The 21,317-nt window shown below is 31.0% G+C and overlaps 1 protein-coding gene across 3 annotated transcripts; it reads left to right on the plus strand.

Moving 5' to 3' along the window:
* Positions 1-901: 901 nt before the first annotated feature.
* Positions 902-18,202, plus strand: LOC124362492 (E3 ubiquitin-protein ligase RAD18-like). Of its 3 annotated transcripts, none has more exons than XM_046817047.1 (9): positions 902-947; positions 3,699-3,794; positions 5,194-5,272; positions 5,588-6,212; positions 6,801-6,944; positions 9,373-9,490; positions 10,050-10,110; positions 11,585-12,124; positions 16,929-18,202. In XM_046817047.1, the coding sequence occupies exons 2-9, from the start codon at positions 3,708-3,710 to the stop codon at positions 17,159-17,161; spliced, it is 1,887 nt and encodes a 628-aa protein (XP_046673003.1). In that variant the 5' UTR covers positions 902-947; positions 3,699-3,707; the 3' UTR covers positions 17,162-18,202. The 3 variants fall into 3 exon arrangements, with proteins under 3 accessions (XP_046673003.1, XP_046673001.1, XP_046673002.1); XM_046817045.1 differs by having other exon boundaries at positions 941-1,076; XM_046817046.1 differs by lacking the exon at positions 902-947 and adding an exon at positions 951-1,038.
* The last annotated feature ends 3,115 nt before the right edge of the window (positions 18,203-21,317 follow it).

A 21,317-nucleotide genomic window follows, 5' to 3' on the forward strand; every position in this document is an offset into this window, starting at 1 on the left:
GCCATCTCTCACTCCAATACAGCAAACATTTTGAGGAACCTTAATTTCTAATCAGATACAAATAGGGCTTTTTATAGCCATATCCCCATGGATATTTTATGTATGTGTGTATGTATGTATGTATGTGGGTGTGCGAGATTATGCGTAGGTCTGTACTAATGTACACACTTCGGAATTTCACTTCTTAATGCAATGTAACTGATACTCAAACGTGTAAGGTAAATGTAAGTACTTTCTAAGATGTCACATTTGGCCGTCTCAATTTTCTGAAACCGGTGAATCAAGACCAGTAAAGTTTGTTTTGAGATATGGGGGTTTCTCTCAGTAATAAGTAATTATCCTTTGATTGGTTTGAAGTATCTTGCTATGTAAGAAATTGTTTCTAATGAATCAAATGTCTTAAACTTGTATGTCTAATTGCGAAAAAATAGATAGCAAATAAATCACTCCCTTAAATATCCACTACTAATCTTAGGTTTGCATAAAAACATTTCTTTATCTTTCTTTATGCAAAGTTGCTCGATTACACATCTGCTGAGGTAAATGAGAACACGTCCAAGTGTAACGAGTCAAAAGGCAATTGATGCCAGAATTTGGGATTGATCTCAATGGCCATAAACTGACCTCGGACCTAAATTATGAATCCTTGTTTAGAAGGGTAGTTAACTACTTTTCGGTAATACATTTATTATCAATGTTCTTATCCTTTTCGCTAAACAGCTCGCAACCAAAACGTTTTATATAGCAACAGATTTTAAATTATATGAATTATTATTTTTTGTAGACTATTAAAGTTCTATTAAACTTGTACCCTTTGGCTGTACGTTAGCTTTTACATTAATTTAATCAAAGGTTATACGTAATGCAGGGAGGAAAACGCGAAAATATTTTAGAATCTTATCTTCTTTGCGCATTGGCGGGAAGTGCTGTACTGTCAGTAGTCACTAGTAAGTAACAGTAACATCAGTAATGTTAATGTTCTAGGTTAGGTCATAAAAGTAAATTCAGTGAACAAATCAGTTATTTATACATTTACACGTATTAATTGTATTGTATGTAAGCAATGTTGTGAAGTTGTAAGTTTATTAGTTATGTCCTATTTCCTAGATAGTGATAATTTTATTAGTTCTAAGGAAAAGAAGGATGAAGATCACTTTTGTAACTCGTGAATAGAAAATTTGCAGGCTGCAAGTCGCCAGTTACATTGTGTACTATAATATCAAGTTTAACTCTAGAAGTGGAACACAAACCCAATTTACTAGAAAGTATTTTAGAACCACCGTGTTTTTCAAGAATTTATTTGAACATACCATTGCTTCGTATGCAAGATGTTAATCATAATGTGATAAATGTTTACAATCCCACCACACAATTTGTTGATTTTTTGATTGGAAAGTAGGCTAGTTAAAAAGTGTTAAGGATAGCTGTTAAAGAAATAAAATGAGGAAAGACCAAAGGAAAATTGTCTGGCTGTAGTGTCATCATTAGATGAGAAAAAAGAGAGGGGGTTTTCTTCATTAATATCCAGCTGTGTTTATTCACTACTATGGTTTAACAGGGGCTCATTACACTTTTGCAGTAGAAGCGTTTTTTAAGAAAACAGTTCTTTCTATGATATTAGTACAAATAGTGTTTCATGTACGGTTTGAAATTCCATGGAATAAATGAATTTCTTATCAAAAGACTTTCTTACAGTGGATTGAGAATTTTCGAATAACAGATTCAGTGAAGAATCTTGGAGCATTGGAAAAAGTTTAATTTAATGTCATTAGTAAATGAATACACATTTTCCAATATTAATTTTATTCTTTGATCAAATCCTTGATCTTTCAGAAATCAATGATTCCATCATCAAGTAACTTCACAAATGCCTCAGTGAAGTGATATTAAATTAAACAGGTTCAGTGTTGAATAAAATCATCTGGGTGACTTAAAAGTGCTTGTACTCTTGAAAAAGGGGCTGTGAGGCAAACTATTTTGAGTCCCACAACGTTCAGCCGGGAAATATGTTATGGCTGTTGGGCTCCCAACGTTATGTTACTATGTTTGAAAACTTTTTAAGGTCTCAACTCCAAAAATAGGGAGTAAACAATCTTGATTTGTGATTTCAGCAAGACAGTTCTACATCTCGCACTGCTCACATATCAATTGAAGTGCTAAGAGCCCTTTTACTTGAAAAACTTCTTGTTCTGTGGTAGTGTTTATTTGCTGTCATGTTCCCCAGATCTTGCACCTAATTATTTTTTCGGTACTTTGGGATTATACCGACCACACCCAGACATGAATCGTTATTTCACATTTCGTTTCTACTGATTACTAGATTAGCGTAGAACAATATTTCGTCAATATAAAACAGGAATTGTCTTATCGCAAACACCTCCCCATCCTCAGACAGAGGTCAAAGTCGAGCGTCTAGTAGATAACGTGATTGCAGAGTCTCGCCGCCCGTTCAGCTGGTGCATCGCTTTGTTGTACTTCCGTGTTTTACCTCTACATTTCTCCAAACACAAAAATTCAACAAAAACAAACATTTACCAAACTAAACTTTTTATTAAAAAAACACTCAAAACTTGTTTTTATTCTTGATCACATTCCGCCACCCAAAATGCGAGTGCCTCCGGCCATCAGCGCGGGCTTCGGCAGCACCTTCGGTGCTGCCCCGCGCTGATGTCGACGAAAGAAAAACATCCCTCGAGATAGTACCTATCAGTAAAATATCAAATTCTAGAGGGGCTAATCAGAAATATAAATTGAATTGTAATGGAAAGGCAATGATGTACCGTGCAAATCACGTGATGCCGCGCGGCCTGCCGTAATCAGGATTCTCGAGAAAGATAAGATAACAGCGACAACAATACCGATCACAATACCTGGAAATGCTTGTAAGTTTGTAATTTTGTAATTGAAGAGTTGTTTTTTCGTTCTATCATGTTTGTTTCTATAAATTTCTATTTTTGTGTTCTTCATACTGGTGTGGTCGGTATAATCCCAAAGTACCATTTTTTCTTGTGGAGCTACTTAAAATATAAGGATAGGTTTATAGGACATGGTCTTGAAGACCTGAAGACAGCTATTCAAGAGAAGATAGCAGCTATTCCATGACACGACACATTGTGTGATAACAACTCTTAGAGAATATTTTCAATAGTGTATTGTCAATACTGGACATTACTTAGCAGACATTATTTTCAAACTGTGGTAAATAAAAAACTGTTTTCAAAACAGTTTTTTTTTAACTGTTAATATTTTTTTGTTTTATTTGCTTGTAAAATGTGGGAGGTATTTCTTGGTCAACCTGTATTTTGTATTAAAATTATCATATTTAAAAATAAACCAATCATAGGATACTTTATGCAAAATTTGTCATAAACTATGAAGTCATTAGTAACTTTATAATTTTTATAGAACAGAATAGTACTGTAACTAAGTTAGACTTATTAATTTATTCTATTGAACAATTAGTAACTACATTTGTTTCTGATTGTCTGATGTAACAACTACGTATAGTGACAGTGATTTATTGAGTTTTATTTTAATACAATGGTATTAGAACACAATAATTTTTAACTCTACTTTTTGTAATCACTTCTAGCAATGGCTTTTAGTTTCTAGTATTGACAGCATGGTTAACATCTCTACTCTAAATTGTGTTACAAATTAATAACATATTAAATTATCTTTAATTTGATTGTTTACAGATTTGAATAATGGAGAAAATACTAAATGGAACAATAGACAAAAATTTGATAGTTGGATCGGAAATTTCATGGCCAAAAGAATTTCCTGAACTAAAGGTTAGTTGAATATGATAATTACAATTATATAAGTCTGGTCATAATTTACTTTTACTTTGATTAAGTAAATTCTGTACAAATATGATAACATTTTTAATGCATAAATTTACTTGGATGTACTTTTCAAATTGTAGCCTACGTCCTGTACAAAATGTACTTAATTAGGTTAGAAAAAAAGAGGTTTGTTCTTTCAACAGGCTAGGAAAGATAAGAACACTCTTTCTTTAGACTTTTTTATGCAAGGGGTAAATTCGGATAAACGAGTCTGGGAGGTTATATACTTTCAGTATCAATCAAGAAACAATGAAAGTTTTTTCAGATTATCTTTATTAAAAAAAGGAAATTTTAGTAAATTTCCATCAGATTTTGATTGATACTTTTTTGCTTGATTGTGTGGCCTATTCTTTAGTATGACATTTAACAATAATTGTTATAATAACTGCCACGATCAAACATTTTTTTAAAAACTGTAACTCTACAATCAAAACAATTCTGAATTTCTCTGCTAAAATGTTTAGTAGAATGGCTTCAACTGTGTCTTCTCTTTATTTTAGGTAGATATCCAGGGATCTTGTAAAAGTATTACTATAACAGTTTTTATGAAATTTTGTAGTGTAACATTCTCCCGGGTGATTGCCTCAAATCACCTCTACAGGTGTAAGTTCAATCTCCTCTGATTGCTACCAACTGCTTTCTCATTGCTCTCTGCTTTGTGCTACCATCACTTGGCTACTTTTGGAATTACTAATGGAAATATCTATTGATAGTACTGTTTTCTTCATTCAATGTATATGATTATGCTTAGATATGCTATGTAGTAGTAATACATGTTATATTTATCTCTTCATTGACAGCAATTTAGTCATTTTTCATCACAATATTTGTGCTGCAATCTTAAAGATTTATTAGAACTATTTATATAATTTTCTGCAACTACTGTTTTACTGACTTTAAATTGTGTTGTTCTTCATATTTATATGTACACGAGGCATGAAAACTAATTTTTATATGAGAATACAAACAAACATTTCTTTTTTTGTACGAATACGTTTTTGTTTAAATTTAGTTACTTTAAATGTCACTATATTACAGATAATTTAGTAGTCTTTACAATGATGTACATGTAACGTTTTTCAATTAGAATTGTTATAATGATAAAAACGCAACAGGAGAGTCGAATCAATTCACCCCAGTAGCACCAGAAACACGTAATTCTACCAGGAGAAGGTTCAGGAGGAAAACTTTTGTTTAATAAAATGATGCTTAGTATCAGTAAAACTATTTTAAATCTAGTGAAGCCAACGAAAACGAAAAAATGAGATCAAGTAGATTATTTGTAATGTTTTCATAAGTAAGATAATATTTATATACTAAAAATAACCTTTTAAATCTGTTTTAGCTCATTGATGACTTATTACGATGTGGTATCTGTTATGATTACATCAAAACTTGTATGGTGACTCCGTGTGCCCACAGTTGTAAGTAGAATATGTACATGGTTTACTATTATTTGCTTCCTTATTGCATACTTTGACAAAGAAAGTAAAGTTTTTGGCATGATAGTATTCTGAAGCAATAAAATAACATTAAGTTTTATTAATTATTCCAATGTCTTTACAAAAGTGATGCTATTTTGTGTATTCTACATTTTATACAGCATTTATATAATTAGGAATTGAAAGTTTATTCACCATTTATAGTTTTTAAAATATTTAAAATTACATCTGCTGTGCAAAAACAAACCAAAAGTAATCTTTTAGTTATGACGTTCAAGTTTGTATTTGTTTTTTCAGACTGCTCTATATGTATCAGAAGATCATTGCTTTATAAAACAGCATGTCCAACATGCTTTGAGGAGACATATGAAACAAATTTAAGAAACAACAGGATTTTAGATAGAGTTGCAGAGCTGTTCCTTAGTATTAAAGATAGACTGGTAAAACATTTGAGGATAGCAGCAGTTCACTTTAATTGCAACGAAAAACTTCAGTCACCTGCAACATCTTTGAGTGCGTCATCACAGAAAACAGTTCACCAAGAGGAAACACCTAAAAGAAATATCCAAAAACCTGGAAAGTCATCCACTAAAGGAAAATTAACATTTAAGTCTCCCTCACTTGACAGTAGTTCTAAGAAATCTGAGATTTCAAAACGATTAGAAGATCTCCTTGGAACAAGCACTGCACAAGGTCCAGAGAGAAAGGCATCAAATAGTTTAGAACTTTTAAATGAAGACGAATTTCAAAGAATCACCACAGTACCTCCGATGTTTCTCCAACCCAAGGTAGATTCTCAGCCCAAGAATGTGGATGTTTCCACAGTTCCTTGTCCAGTTTGTGCCGTGAATATACCTGAGAGGAACATCAATACTCACCTTGACAACTGTCTAGCCAATGTTGATAAACCTCCTGTCAAAAGGTAAATTTGTCACAAGTATTTTAATCATGGATTTTAAGCTATGCATTTTTTCCTTTGCTCAGTGGATTATTATATATATTCCACATTATATATCTTATTGAAATAGTAACTAAGATTAAAAAAAAAAAATGAAAAGGCATAAGTCATCTTTATGGTCAACATAATTGAAAACAATATTCTGATTTAACAACCATTACTTAAAAGATAGTTTTAATTTCTTCATAAAGACTTAATACTATTATCTTAGGATAAGTAGATTGTTTGAGATTAAATGTTCATATGGATCTCTCACTATGGATCACTGCACTTGAATGTACAACCATTACACCACAGAGCCCTCACTTTTTACGATTAAATTATTTTGTATTTGGCCGTTTCTGTCACATATGTGTTTAAATAACCAAACTAATATATGATCGGAAGACCAAATATCTGTTAAATGACTTCTACTTACATTCATTAAATTTGTATAAGTGGCAATAGCCTAATTTAATTTCAATAAACATTGAATAAACAGTATATTTATACGGTATATACATATATACTGCATTTTTTATACAGTTTTGTAAAACTGGTCATTCTTTTTAGCCCTGTGAAAGCAAGACAGAAGAGAAATCCTTTGCCAAAAATGGTTTGGTCACTTATGCCAGAAAAAGATTTGAGAAAAAAATTGAAAGACTATGGTTTGAACAGTCAAGGGGAAAAGAAAGCCCTCATTTCCAGGATTCAGAGGTAGGATATATTTATGTTAATATTTTGTTTTCTTTTGTTGAGTAATTTGTTTGCAAAAATATTTCATTTGGGTTCCAACAAAATATATATATTAGCTATCTGCACTTTTAAACGCAATAAGTATATGTTTTTAGTGTTAATAGATGAAAGAATAAATATGAGTTAATTGTGAGAGAAGTGAAATATGCCTAACTATGAAGTTTGAATGTGCAGTAAGTGTAGTATAACAAAAGGAAAGTTGCTAAACAAGAAGGAAAGGTAGCTGCTCTCTTTTCCTGGAAAGAACAAAAATTCTGTTGAGAAATTATACAAGGTGTTGTGTGCGCCATTTATTGTAGGTCAATGAATATAGACTGCGCGCCACGTTTTTGTAAAAGTTCGGTGTAGTGTCATATATGTAGGTCAAATTTAAATATTGTGTCCCACGTTGTCAGATCCCTTTTGTTGTAGATAACATTTAAGTCAATATAGAATGGATGCATATAGCTCTAGGCCCACAATGTTTGTGACATTAGATCGGGATTGTAATTGCATTAACTGCCCCTCGTTGCCTTGTGTAAGCCCGATGTCAGTAATCTGAATATAATAGGTCATGTTGTATGTGGGATTGATTACAGAGTCATGTTGTAAGTGTCACTTTTCACTAAATTTAAACACCCCAGTCTGTATTCGCACCTATAACATCCGAAAGGTATAAAATGTCAATAAGATTCAAATAATTTACCTACTCTACTCACCACTGATGTACACTTTGGGAATATCAAGAGTCATTTCACTTTTATACAAATTTATTTGTAGAGCTCAACAGCAACATGTGGTTATTGAGTTCATCAGTTTTTTGGTTTTACAATTTCCTCGAATAACTAGTCACCACAAGACAATGTTTTATTATACATTTGAATAATTGTACATTATTTCACTTTTAGATCACTGAGAGATAAATTTTAAAACAAATTAAATCGTTGCTGTATAATCACAGTATCATAATAGCTCCCAGTCCCATCAATGCCATGGAAAGAAATAGAATAAGATTGGTGATTGGTAGTTGACGGTAATGGATCATTCTCAGTATAGTCTCAGACCCAAACCACAACACTTTTGTTTCAAAATTTGGTTAATAATGTTTATAAAATATGAATTTCTTTTGTAATTGTTACAATTTAATAATTTGAATTTATTCCAATATAAAGTTAATTTATCTTTTCTCTATTCATTATTTTAACCTTCACAGGTGATTCGGTTTGACAGTCAATGACAAGACTATATTACCTGAGTTTTTACTGTATCCACCTACCGATTTGCTGTGATTATTCAAAATTTGGATTGTGTAATATTGATCTGTTACAGAATAATTGTTCTTCTTGCTCATAGCTTTTGAGAAAGTCAAGACCAGAGGCCAATCATTGAGTTTTGTGATATTCTGACAGAATGTTTGGGACCATCAAGCATAGACTCGTCGATAGCATAACCTTTCTGTCACTATCTTGTATAAAACAGTTATGGAAATTTGTGGAAATTCATCATGATTCTCTGAGATACCTGATTCTCTGAGATAGTGAACCATTGATTTGTCATCCATTGATTTCCTTGATAAGTTATTCGGTGACCACAGAGAGCCTGTTAATTTTCTCTTCATCATGAACGTCAGTTGTGCTATTTTCTAAAAATATAACCCATTCCTGAACAACTTGCAATATTACTTCTGGGCCACACACAGTGCAACATCCTTTATGAATTGCTGCAACTGAATACTGCTTGGCTGTGAAAAACCATATGACAAGAAGACTCTCATACATCATGAGATTTTTTTATGATAGAAGACATTTTAAAAAGCTACGGAATACCAGCTAGTGCTCAGACGATCTTTACTGTTTGACAGCTGGATGCCATCAACCTGACGTGCACATTAACAAAACAGTGGTCGCTCTACCCCTTCGACATCCCAAAACATTGAGCAAATGGAGGTTATTTTCCAAACGACACTCATATTAAAGTCATTTTTTACCATGTTGTATCCAACATGTATTTCTTACATAATTTTATTTTAAATGGGGTATTTTCTAATTTGCAGAGGAGGTCTGTATCATAATTGTTAATAAATTAATATAATCTGAATTACACTAATCTATACACTACTTAGAGATTCCAGTAATATTTACAATTACTTTGTTCCTAAATTTGAAATGTTTGCTTCTTTTTGGATTTTAGGAGTTTTTTTTAAAGTCACTGTTAATCTTGAGTCTTTTAATCCTATTACAAAATAAAAACCGAATTTCGCTTGATATTTGATGAATTAATATTAATATTTATAAATTTTACACATACTGAAAAACAAGCAGTTTTTCATATTCTTTAACTACTTTTATAGTTTTTTTAAACAATGTTTTTATTTAGGAAACATCAAGTAATTTGTTATAATATGTTTCAGGTATATTCTACTGTTCAACTCAGAGTGTGATAAGGATAACCCTAGACCTGTATCGGAGATTGTGCGGCAGGTTGAGAGAGAAGAGAAACAAGCTCCTAATTCAATTCAACAAGCAAATGTTAGTTTTATTGTTAATTACTTAAACAGATTAGTTTTAAAGGTTATTGTTTAATGTTGAGCTGAATTTTAAGTACTAGACATTTCAAAACGTCAACTGTTTTGCTCAATGTAAGATATTTAGCCTAGGAAAAAGCATTGTTAAAATTTATGTATTTTACAAGATTAATCTATAATTTGTAGAAATATACTAAAAGATAAAAATGTGATTTTAATGTCTCTATTGAAATTACAATTTTTAACAGAATTTTTAATATATAATTTTAAAAGTGCATGGAATGCTAAACATTACTATCATCCAAAATTGGATCTCCCCTAAATGTTTAAATGCAATAGTAAGTGTAACAAACACATTGGGTATCTATAAAAAATACAAATTTAAATAAGCTGTTAAATTAGCAGTTATATTTATCTTTTTCCAATGATGTGTAGGCCTATAACAGAGTGGGAGTCGCTATTTATAAATGCTGCATTTAGCTTCATGGGCTACACCCATTTTCTGTCTGTATTTGGTGAAGAGAATTGTAAACATTAATTTAGACTATTTACTATGCTTTCAGAGGCTGGTGGTAAACAAAAAAACTGATCCTAAGATTATAGAAGAAGAAAACAAGAAGTACAGTAAGTTATATTACCAAAATACTAAATGACCAATTTAATATTGACATTTAAAGATTTAGTCATATATATTTAATCTTGGATTCAGAAGTTAAAAGTTGCAACAACAGATCCATAGACTCTTATGTGCTCTCTTGTGTATCTTGGAATCGATAGAAGATTGTTCTTTAACCCTTCAATTTTCTATATTGGCAGATCCATTTTGGCTAATTTGCATGCTTTTTCAACACCATAAATTAATATTGAGTTCCCTAATCCTGTACCAATTAAAACAAAATCTAAATGGCCAAAATTAAAATTTACTATCCAAAAAGAAAATATTAAACATTATAAAAATATGTAACTTGTACATATTATAATAACATAAAAAAGAAAAGCAGTTAATTGACCAAAAATACAATGGCTTTTTTATAGGTAAATATAAAATATTGCTTTACATAAAGATCCAACAAGAGTTATATCACAATAATACCAAATAGGTGTTCTGTAACGAAAATTCAAACTTATAGATCTTAGTTAAAAACAGGAAAGTACATAAAATGCTAAATTCAAAAAATAAAATGTTTATTAAACACTTTTTTATTTGTGTTAGTATATTTGTAAAAAATATTTTAAACATTAAATGTTTTCAAATAGCATAGGATCTAAGCTTTGCATTTGATATATAAATTTTGTAAATGTTAATTCTTACCAGAATAAAGGGTAATTCAAAGTAATATTGTTTGTATATAACAAACCACAATACAATACCTATGATTCTAATGGTCACGTTTTACTATAAAATATAATTGAAATAAATAAATTGCAAAGATAGAAATCAGCAAGTAATTTTTGTTGTGTACACAATTACAGTCTTTGTGTAACACACTATGTATTTGTTCAATCAGCATTTCAGCCTGGGCTACAGTTTATGATTACAGTAACAACACACAAATTTTGCATTTCATCATCTGGATCCAAGCCCAACGGTAGCAAATAAAATTAACAGACTGCTAAATCAAAACTTAATTTCTTCTAGTTTTAAAATATATTAGTCTTGGGCTAAAAATACATATCCAACAGATTTTGTTTATAAAAACAAAAATATTTGATTCACTTGCCATTGTATAGAAAAGCACATTCAGTCGTAGGGCAACCAATTTATTTTACATTTACAGAAATCGGATAGACTTGTAATAAAAAGCGACATGGTTACAAAGAGATGGTCTTTTTGATTATGTAAGTTTAATTCTTCGGAATAGAAAGTTCCCTTCGGTATGATACTTGGAATATAGGTAGTTTTTTACCCTTCTTGAAGCTTAGTACTAACGACACCAATACTTTTTAAGTTGCTGAAATGAATTGATGAAGTTTATCCAAAATTTCAATACCTTTTTGGGATAGTTTAGTCCATTGGGAACACTTAGATATAATTTTTGTCGAGGTTAAAGCCTTGTTTTACTTTTATACCACAGTTATGTTTATTTTTTTGTTTCAGTACGAGATAACAAAGATAGTTTCAAAAAACTCATTGAAGCCATGAAAGAGAGAGAAGGAAAAAATATAAAGCCAACGGCAAGAGCTTCTAATGTTATATTGAGTGATGATGAAGATGATGACATCTACAGGGATCAGAATAAAGTATCAGTATCAAATTTTCCATCAGCAAGGTCCCACGATGCACCCAGTACCTCTAGCGCTGTCTGGGAACACGTGAATTTAAGTGACTCCGACTCCAACGGCTCACAATCACCCATACTTGGAGGTCGGGTCTCAGATAAAAAAACGCTTTGTAATGGCAACACTCCTGCATCTGTTCAAAACTACAATTCACCAAACAACACAAGAGGTAGAACTGCTGAACTGAATAAAGTGACAAATGGCGATTTAGAAAGTAATAGCCCACGGCCAGTGAGTGATTCACCATTGGCAGATGAAAACAGTTTCTCCAGTCCACCGAAGAGATCTCCCAGCTGCATTATCACCACTCACAGTGATAGTGAGGATAGTATTAGTTTACTTGTGGATAAAAATATTGGTAAGTGCTAAGTTATAATTTTTTTGTATTGACTACATTTTCTGAATAGTAACTCATTGAAGTTGTCGTATAATGCATGTAACACTCAGTGTTAAGATTTCTCAAAGCAGTTGTTTTTGTGGCTCAGAAGCAAGGCTCAATATGAGAACAAAACCACACACTGCTACAACCACACCTGCTACATCACAATAGTGCATCACTCTCACCTTATTTTGTAAGGATTACTATAATCTTTTGAACTTTTTATACGGTTTAATGTTTGGATTTGTATCATACTTCTATTTAGTATAGACGGTCTTGAAAGTCTTATTTCATATTTTCTACAAGTAGTTCGGCAAAACATTTAACATAAGCATAGCTCAAGATGTACATAATTAAAAGAGGGTTGTTCAGAAGAGACCGTAGTATCAGTTAATATGACAGAAATTTCCTATTTTTAGTTTGGGCTTTGGACACTGTGAGCTATGCTTACGTTAAATTTTATTGCCGAACTCCTTCTATACCATACTCCATTGGATGTGAAGAGTCACTAAGTACGTTAAAAACTATTTCTTAAGTACAGTATTCATTTACTAAGTTTAACTTTCATAACTTGAACCAATTTCAAATTTTAAACCAGCATAATTTTTTTTAAAACCTTTTCAGGTTGGATTTGCAGCATTGTACTCTACTAACAAAGACCTTTAATTTGATATACTACTAGACCTATGCTCTCATTTAAGATTTCCTTCTGACTCCTTGCACACCATTCCCTGATATGAAAAAAAAATGCTAGTTACTTGAAAAAATAGATTTATAGGTGCAGTAATGAGTACCAAGTTGTATCGCTTCCACTGTAATCATTCAAGAATTTTCAAGTACGTGCGAAACTTTTTACACCCTGCATATATCATGAATTAAAAACACTAGTTACATGAAATTACTAATTATATAACAGATTACAGTTGTAACTCAGAGAATTGTCATATCAACTAGAATTTAAACTTCATATGTAAATTTGTTATACATAATGGATTTTCATTTCCATTACAATAAAATCCTTTTCTTTAAACAACAAAAAAGATTCTTAAATCACAACGGATTATCTTCAGTTAATGTATAAACTCACTTTTAAACAATTCATAGATAAACTAAAATTATTAACAAAGTTTATTTACAAGGCATTTAAAAAAAGTATTCGGTTGGGTGTTATATAAAAAGAAGGGTTTGCCTTACAGATTTAAGACACAGTTTCAGAGTAGTTCCTTTCTGATATAAGTGTCTTTCCATTGCTCAAAGACTATTTTGAAGTCGTGTTTTGGAATCTTATTTTTAAAATATTGCTTCTCATTTTACCCATGATAAAAATTAATCTTAGAAATATTATACATTTTCTTAATACGTTAAGTAATGGGTTTGTTTCACTTATATCAATAATTTCAAAAAGCAGTGAATCGTTAGTTAAGTTGTGGTATGACTCTTTCTGCACTTGATGCTTCACTGGTGGTTTCATTCAAAGAAAAAGTACTGCTAAAATTATGGAAGTCCATAATGTAATATTCAATCAAATTGTCACAATTTATTTCATAATAACATGAAAAAAATAATTTGGACTTATTTTACAAATTAATTTTTTTTAAAGCTTTTAACCATAGTTAACCATTTAGGTTTTTACCTATAGCTGCTGTAATCTAGATTTTTACAGGTGTTATATACTGCTGCAAACTATTACAGCCAGCCTTAACATGGTCACATTTCCCATTGAATTTCAAGCCTTTTTAATAATTTCTTACCAGTTTTATAAAGTAGACTCAACAAGTCTCTTGCTAAATAGAACATTCCATTATTCTGTTCGAATTACAAAAATTTGTTGGACTAATAATATAGTATGAGTGAACAAAAACATAATATGTGGCTGTGGCAATATGTGGTTAGGATTCATTCTTTTGTAGCTCTACAGGGGTTAAGCTTCAGCATACAAAGTTTGATTTTTATTTTGAAGAGGGATAGTGTTTAAACTATGGCAAAACCTGCAAGATAAATAAATACCTGATATCAAGGCTTGCTTAATTTTAATAAATAATTAATTCAATGTTATAATAATTGAGGTTTGCTTTGATCCGCTATTGCTACATACGAGGTATGTTCCCAAACTAACCGGAATATTAATTTTTAGAAAAAAAGTTATTTATTCGTTTACATTAATGTTGTCACCTTCAAAATAGTTTCCATTAGATATGATGCACTTGTGCCAGCACTTCTTCCAATCAAAACTTTATTGAAAGACAGAATAACACTGCAAAATAGCGTCAAAAATTCTATGTAATAGTTAATTAGGTACATTAGGTGATCCGAAATAACTTAAATAAATTAAATAAAAAAACAAAGTCAGACTATATCACTACAGTTTTTGTTAATGCTAAAATAAAATAAAGCTTATACAGGTGGCCTTTCATCTGAGATTAAACTAGTCTGATCAGAGCACTGAACAAAGTCCCTGACACTGTAATAAGCCCGCTGTACCAAATGCCGCTTGACCTCCCTCTCAAAAAAAAGACTTAGTTTAATTTTTATAGAGTCTGAGAGAGCATTATAGAGAGTTTAATACTGCTGACTAATAAATGTCCTTCAAATAACTTGTTCTATAGGCAGGAATGGTAATTATATTGGAGTGACGTAGATTGTGGCGATGTTGGGGATTATGTGATTTGAAAGGGTGGAGGTTTTTTGAACGAATGGCATGCAGTTCAAGACATAAATCGATGGGAATGTTAGAAGTTTGGCCTCCCTAAAAAGCGACCTATATGAAGTTCTACAAGGTTTCCTAAAAACCTCTCTCAACGACATTTTCTGGAGTTTGCAAACGAATTATGTGCCTACACTTTCACATCCCCAAACAACTACCACATATGTAAGAAAGGGGTAGATCAGCCAATAGTAAGCAGCCGAGGTCACTCTGGTATCAGCAAACTTTAATAGGTTTCTTATAACAAAAATCCTTGAGCATAGTTTCTTACAGATAAGCTCAATGTGATCATGGAAGCTTAATTTATTGTTAATCTGAATGCCAAGAAACTTTAGCGAGTTACCAGATGAAATCTCTTCATCCCCCAAACGGACTGTAAAATGCTCCAAATCCTGAGAACTCCTGATAGAAAAATTAATCATTTGAGTTTTCTTGTCATTTACTGTGAGCTGGTTATGCTGAAACCACAGGTATTTTTGCCCAAGCGATTTGGGCTATTACTGTAAGGGATGTATCGTCTGCAAAAAGACAAATTCTGGCATTAACACCAGTAATGCAGTTTGGGAGGTCATTCACAAACAAGAGGAACAGGATTGGTCCTAGTACTAAACCCTGCGGGATTCCTCTTATAACCTTACCTGATTTTAATGAGGCTGATCTTTGACAGCTATGGCTGTCCAAAAAAAGAAGCTGAACTGATTGTGTCCCCCCACGTAGGTAAGATGAAATCTAAGAGTACGATACACCTCTTATGCCAAGTAGGTGGGATATTTTGGCAAAATATTGTGATTAACCATATCGAAGGCCTTGGTCAAATCGAAAAACAATCCCATAACTGAATTATCCAAGTCTAGAACCGGTATCAAAAATGAAATAACAGAGTTGACCAAAGTGGCTTGGAGAAATCCTCAAAATACTTTTTTCTAATTGTTTCACACAAACAGCATTGAACTTGCAGATAGTACTACTTTTTGACAGTTTGGTCTTGTAGCAGGAGTTCATGATGCACTACGCCATTAAAGTCGAAGATCACAGTAAGCATACCCTTCACGTTCAACTGCACTTGTCGAACCTTTTTCGATCTTGGTTGATTGTACCTCCACTGGGATGATTGTGCTTCTTAGTCTCGACATTACATCCGTAAATCCATGTTTTGTCACTTGTTATAACACGTTTCAGTAATTCTGCATCGTCGTTGACTTCATTTAGTGACTTCTGAGCAACTTCCATTCACCGCTGTTTTTATTCAAAACAACAATTTTGGAACAAATTTTGCTGCCACACGTTTCATGCCCAAAACATTGTAAGAATTACAAGGCATGAGCCAATTGATATGCCAACATCATCAGCGACTTCTTTGATTGTTATATGGCAATTGTTCATAACCATTTCTTTAACTTTTTTCATGTTTTTATCGGTTGTTGATGTGAAATGAAATGAAAAATGACTTTATTAGAGGCGAGTTAGGACTATAAAGTCCTGTCTACCACTAATTGTGATGTGCTGGGGCGTCTAGAGCTTAAAAGTGAAAGTACATGTAATTTAAAGCTAAGATTTGATGTAATTTGACTTTTAATGAGATTTCAATGTATTGAAGTTTTCTTAAAGTCAAGAAACAAAAAGAAAATTACAAATTATACTTTAATTTGTAGCTTCAGCTTTATATTTTAGAGAATAATTCATATGAATATTTATATTAGATCTTAATAGAAAAATTTGAGAATTAATTTGTGATTTTAAATTGTAAATTGTTACTTTGAACATGGTATTGTAGCTAAAACAAAATTAATTAATTGAATATAGATCATTACTCTTCTATAAAAAAATTAAAATAAATTTTAAATTTATTTTCTTAATAATAAATTTAAAATTTATTTCATTAAGTAATACATTTTTGATTTTAATTCAAATGAATTCATAATAGTTTTGGTGACTGTTTTTGTTTGTTTGTTAACTGTTGTATTTTTATAATAGTTGATTATATTTTTATGTTAATATATTAAGTTGTATGTATTCTATATTTGAAGTTTTATGTTTGGACTGTTGGAAATATTTTTTATCATTATAACTTTTTTCCAGATGAAGATTTCCTTGAAAGCACCTTAGGACCAGCTACTGAAAATGTTCTCAATGGCAACAGTCAACTAGAAGATCCAGATTTTGTTGTTGATACTGAAGATCAGAATGAAAATTATAGTGATGAAGTGTTTGTACCTAAGAGGAAATCAAAACGGAAACTCAAAAGTCCTGTCCTGGGTGACTCTAATCAAACCCCAAGCCCCCGACGCACAAGACGGCGTATAAGTAAATAAAATGAACACAATCTTCTTGTAATCAATGTAGTAACTGAACACTTTCTTCAAAATCTGGAACTATTTATACTTTTATAACATTTTTATAATAAACAGATCTAATAAAAACTCAAACTACATATTTTTACATAGCAAATTACATCTTGTTTGCCTCTCTGATTGTAGAGTCAGTGTAATCAGTGTTTTATTAAATAAATGAAAGTTGTTAAGAATATAGAATAATTAAGTGTCCACAGCTGTGATTAGACATGTTATGTCTTAAAAAAGTACAATTAAGCATTACATGCCAAATGTGTACTATAGGCCTTAAAGGATGTAAGTTTAGCTATTTAAAAGTTTATTTATAGTTTCTTTTAAACCACCATATATTAAGACTTTCGAAGGATGGAAATTTAAAAGCTCTAACAGCGAGTTAAATATTTATTATGTGTCAATGTATGGACAGTGTCAAAATTGAAAATTTAAATTGCTATACTGTATTGAGTGAGTGTAAGCAATTGTTTTGCAAATAAGAATAAGAAGGAAATTGGTATTACTAAAGATAATAAAACAGATTCATACTTAAATCTAGTAACTAAAACATTGGGAATTGGCTCCTAGCTTATTTATTAGATGATTGTTCATAGTATATTAAGAAAAGAAATTTTGGAATTAGTAGAAAATTAGCAAGATTTAGTACTAAAAAGACACATCACTCATAGTGACTAGATTAACTAATAATAATTTTTTGTAATAAATCAACCTCTATCCTTTTTCAATTTGTAAAATATTAAACAATTAACTTATTTCAGTTAGCAATTTATAAAAGTGTAATTGATGGGATTGTTATTTGGCACAGGATATTGCCCATTGTTCTTGTAGAGTACAACATTGTTTTTATAAAAGTATAATAAATACATTATTTTCAACATCAAGTCATTAACCAGTTTTATGACAAGTAATATTTATGCATAAATCATAATAGCCTCTAAAAGTTAAATTAATATATATTATTTAATATCGCTTATTCTAATGTTGTGTTGGTGTTAGGCACTTAAGGATTTTTTATGGTTTTGTGACCAAATTATACAATAATTGTAATGTAAAAGATTGTGTTGCTTTATTTATTTATTGTAAACATAATTTATTTAGTATATTTTATAAAATAAATAATACTCTCTTATTTTATTTTTAACCTTTTTGTAACAAAACCAGAGAATTCTAATAATATTTAAATGTAAAAGTGCCTTTGTTTGTTTGTTTTGTTTTAACAATTATACTACTGAACCGATTGTACTGAAATTTTACATGGACATTCTTACTGTTCCTGGGATGAATATAGGCGTATTTTGAAATTGATTTGATAGATTATTTGAAAAATCCCTCCTGGCTAAGCCCCATTTGTCTTTAAAGTAGTGTTAAACCCCATCTTTGTCTCTGAAGTTATGTAATATTAATTGAATGAGCCTGTCAAATTTAATCAACTGTTCTGTGTAAACATTGTTTATTATTTTCAATTTGTTTACATTTAGAATGATTACATTTTCTAATAAGTAACTATAATTTTAAACATCTTTCAGCGATTAGGTAAGTACTAATCTATCTTAGAAAATGAGCTAAAACATAAGAGTCAGAATTTGACCCCGGAGACTCCCTTTGAAGTAGTCGATAAGAACTATGCTAAATGGAATTTCACTAGACTGTTCTTTTGAACTAAAGTACCAATTCCAGCACTAAATGTTCTAAAAGTATTTAAAAACTTTTACTACAAATTTAAAGACGTATATAAAAGACTTCTTAGTTCTCTTTTGACAGAAGTAGGCTCTCTGATCTGTGTTATATATTTTCTTTATCAGATAAAAAACAAAATCAACTATGGAACAAAATATACTAAGAAATAGGTAAATTGCAATGGCCGTAATTGTTGACATACCTTTTTGACATATTTTCTTGATTGTGGCAACAAGGCAAACTCAACATTGGCGTCGGAAACATAATTCACTCGAACCAGCTGTGGTTGTGGTCATAAATGTGCAATGCCTACTAAATTGCGTGCAAAGCAACGGGGTAACTGCTAGCAATGCAGATATAAGAGACAATGTAGTTTAACCTTTACTAAAAAGACTGTTATGAAACGTATCTAAGTTGTCTTTTCAAAAAAACTAGGCTTCTCAGAGCTATGTATGTATGTATATTTTCTTGATCAGAAGAGAGGCAATAAAATTACCAGGATCGGAGTAAATTAGAATGACCATAAATATACACTTTTCCGTGGGAAGAAAGCAACCTCAACATTGGCGTCAGAAATATAATACACTCGAACCAGAAGTGCTCATACAGGTGCAAAACCTGTGAAATTGCGTGTGAAGCCACGGGTCACTGCTAGTAGTTTTATAATGTAATTTCATTAATTTAAATTATAATTCTTTCTTTCTTCAAAATAATAAAAATACTTCTTTCTTCATTCAGGCTGAAATCAATTCCGAAAAGAAAATCTTTTTAGGAAATAAAATAAAAACTTGGATAATATTTCATGCAAACATTAGTAATGACCTATATTTTATCATAGTTAAAAAAGTCTATTTATGATGAGACTATACTTTGTAAGTAAAACTGTACTTTCCATGTTAAATACCACTTAATTTTATATTAAGGTGTGACACATTTTATATTGTTGTTGCAAATGATGTTATTGTTACCCTATTATTGTTAGTGTATTTTTGTACATACTTACTTTTTTAATGAATTTTTATAAAAAGAAATATACTTGCATGGTTTGTTTTATTTATATATCCTCAGTCTAATAGTAAAAGTACTTATGACGGTTTACTTTGTACATGTATGGTACTTACACCATGAGTACAGAAGGCTATGCCCATCATGTGAGAGTTTCAACTATTAAGGACTTGGTACTACTAAGTAGCATGAAGGGTGACCATAAGTAAGACCTTAATTAGTAGTCTATAATTATAGTATATAATTAGTTTCAATAGCACTCTCTGTCACTAATGTCATTAAAATCTGTTCTTTTTTTAATTTTTTCGGATAAATGGTATCTGAAAATTTATCAACATTTAGTTCTTTAGTGTACATATCTTATTAGCCCTCTTGATATTTCGAGTCAAATAATTTTTTAACTCTCGAGGGCAAGTTGTGTGATTTTTAAAGAGCCAGGGTGATTTCCATGTTTTATTTATTTTTTAATATGGAATGACACCACTTTTGTTAATATTTATTATAAGGTAGTGAGTAATTTTATTGGTTTCTGTTAGTTATTTTGTTATTCTAATAATTTATTTTTCTTTATTTCCTTAATTGTTTAAATGAAGGGAATAAGAGTAAATAAAAAGTGTTGAAAGATTTCGGAGTCAAAATTGGGAAAATCTGTTTGCAAACTGCGAAATTGACCGTGACAATGAACAGCTGATAAAATATATGAAGTGGAGGCAAAGCAGTCAAGGAAAAGATCAAGATTGGCAAGACAGAAGTTGTTAGATGGAGAAAAGGAGAAAAGAATAGATTATGAAGCAGGGATGTTTTGAAGAGTTAATTAAGCTTTGATTTTCAGTTGGCCTGGATTTTGTTTTATGATTTTTGAAAAACGTTTTTTTCCTTTAGTATTCCCATTTTTCTACAAATTTCCTGGATCAAACTGAACCAAATTTTTACTACGTATAATGTAGTCCTAGCTTCTGAACCTGTACTAGAATTTTTGTAGTTAGATGAAAAATAAAAATAATTTGGCATTAAAGAGATTTTTTTTCTTTTAAATTCATATAACATTTATTTTTTAACAACAAATTATAAAACCACTAACAAAGTGGACAAAATGCGGTAAAAATGTGATTATTGTAACTTCAAACCTTGTGAGAAAAAAATGACAAAAGATTGGCAATTACATTATATTAATAAACATATGTCTTATGGGCATACATCTTCTATTAAATACGATTATGGTACATGGAGATGTGTAGTAATTTTTTTTATTACACTGAAATAAAGTATTTACAAAGCATTTTAGACAAAAAAGCAACAACGTTGAGGCATATCGTTTTTGTAATGAAAAGTGTACTTTACGCATATGCATTGACTGGTGTAGCAGATGATGTGATGGTATGGGAGAGGAATGATGAATCATACATCACAGGAAATGCCACCGCACTATCCTCTCTAAAGT

Source organism: Homalodisca vitripennis, chromosome 5 (genome assembly GCF_021130785.1).
Source record: "Homalodisca vitripennis isolate AUS2020 chromosome 5, UT_GWSS_2.1, whole genome shotgun sequence".
In the NCBI taxonomy this organism is placed as follows: domain Eukaryota; kingdom Metazoa; phylum Arthropoda; class Insecta; order Hemiptera; family Cicadellidae; genus Homalodisca; species Homalodisca vitripennis.

Bases quoted from the DNA above. Each gene is read 5' to 3' on its own strand.
- LOC124362492 (XM_046817047.1), top strand. From the start codon at position 3,708: ATGGAGAAAATACTAAATGGAACAATAGACAAAAATTTGATAGTTGGA. The intron at 10,111-11,584 runs GTAAGTTATATT...TTTTTGTTTCAG, and splicing joins AGAAGAAAACAAGAAGTACA to TACGAGATAACAAAGATAGT. The intron at 12,125-16,928 runs GTAAGTGCTAAG...ACTTTTTTCCAG, and splicing joins ACTTGTGGATAAAAATATTG to ATGAAGATTTCCTTGAAAGC.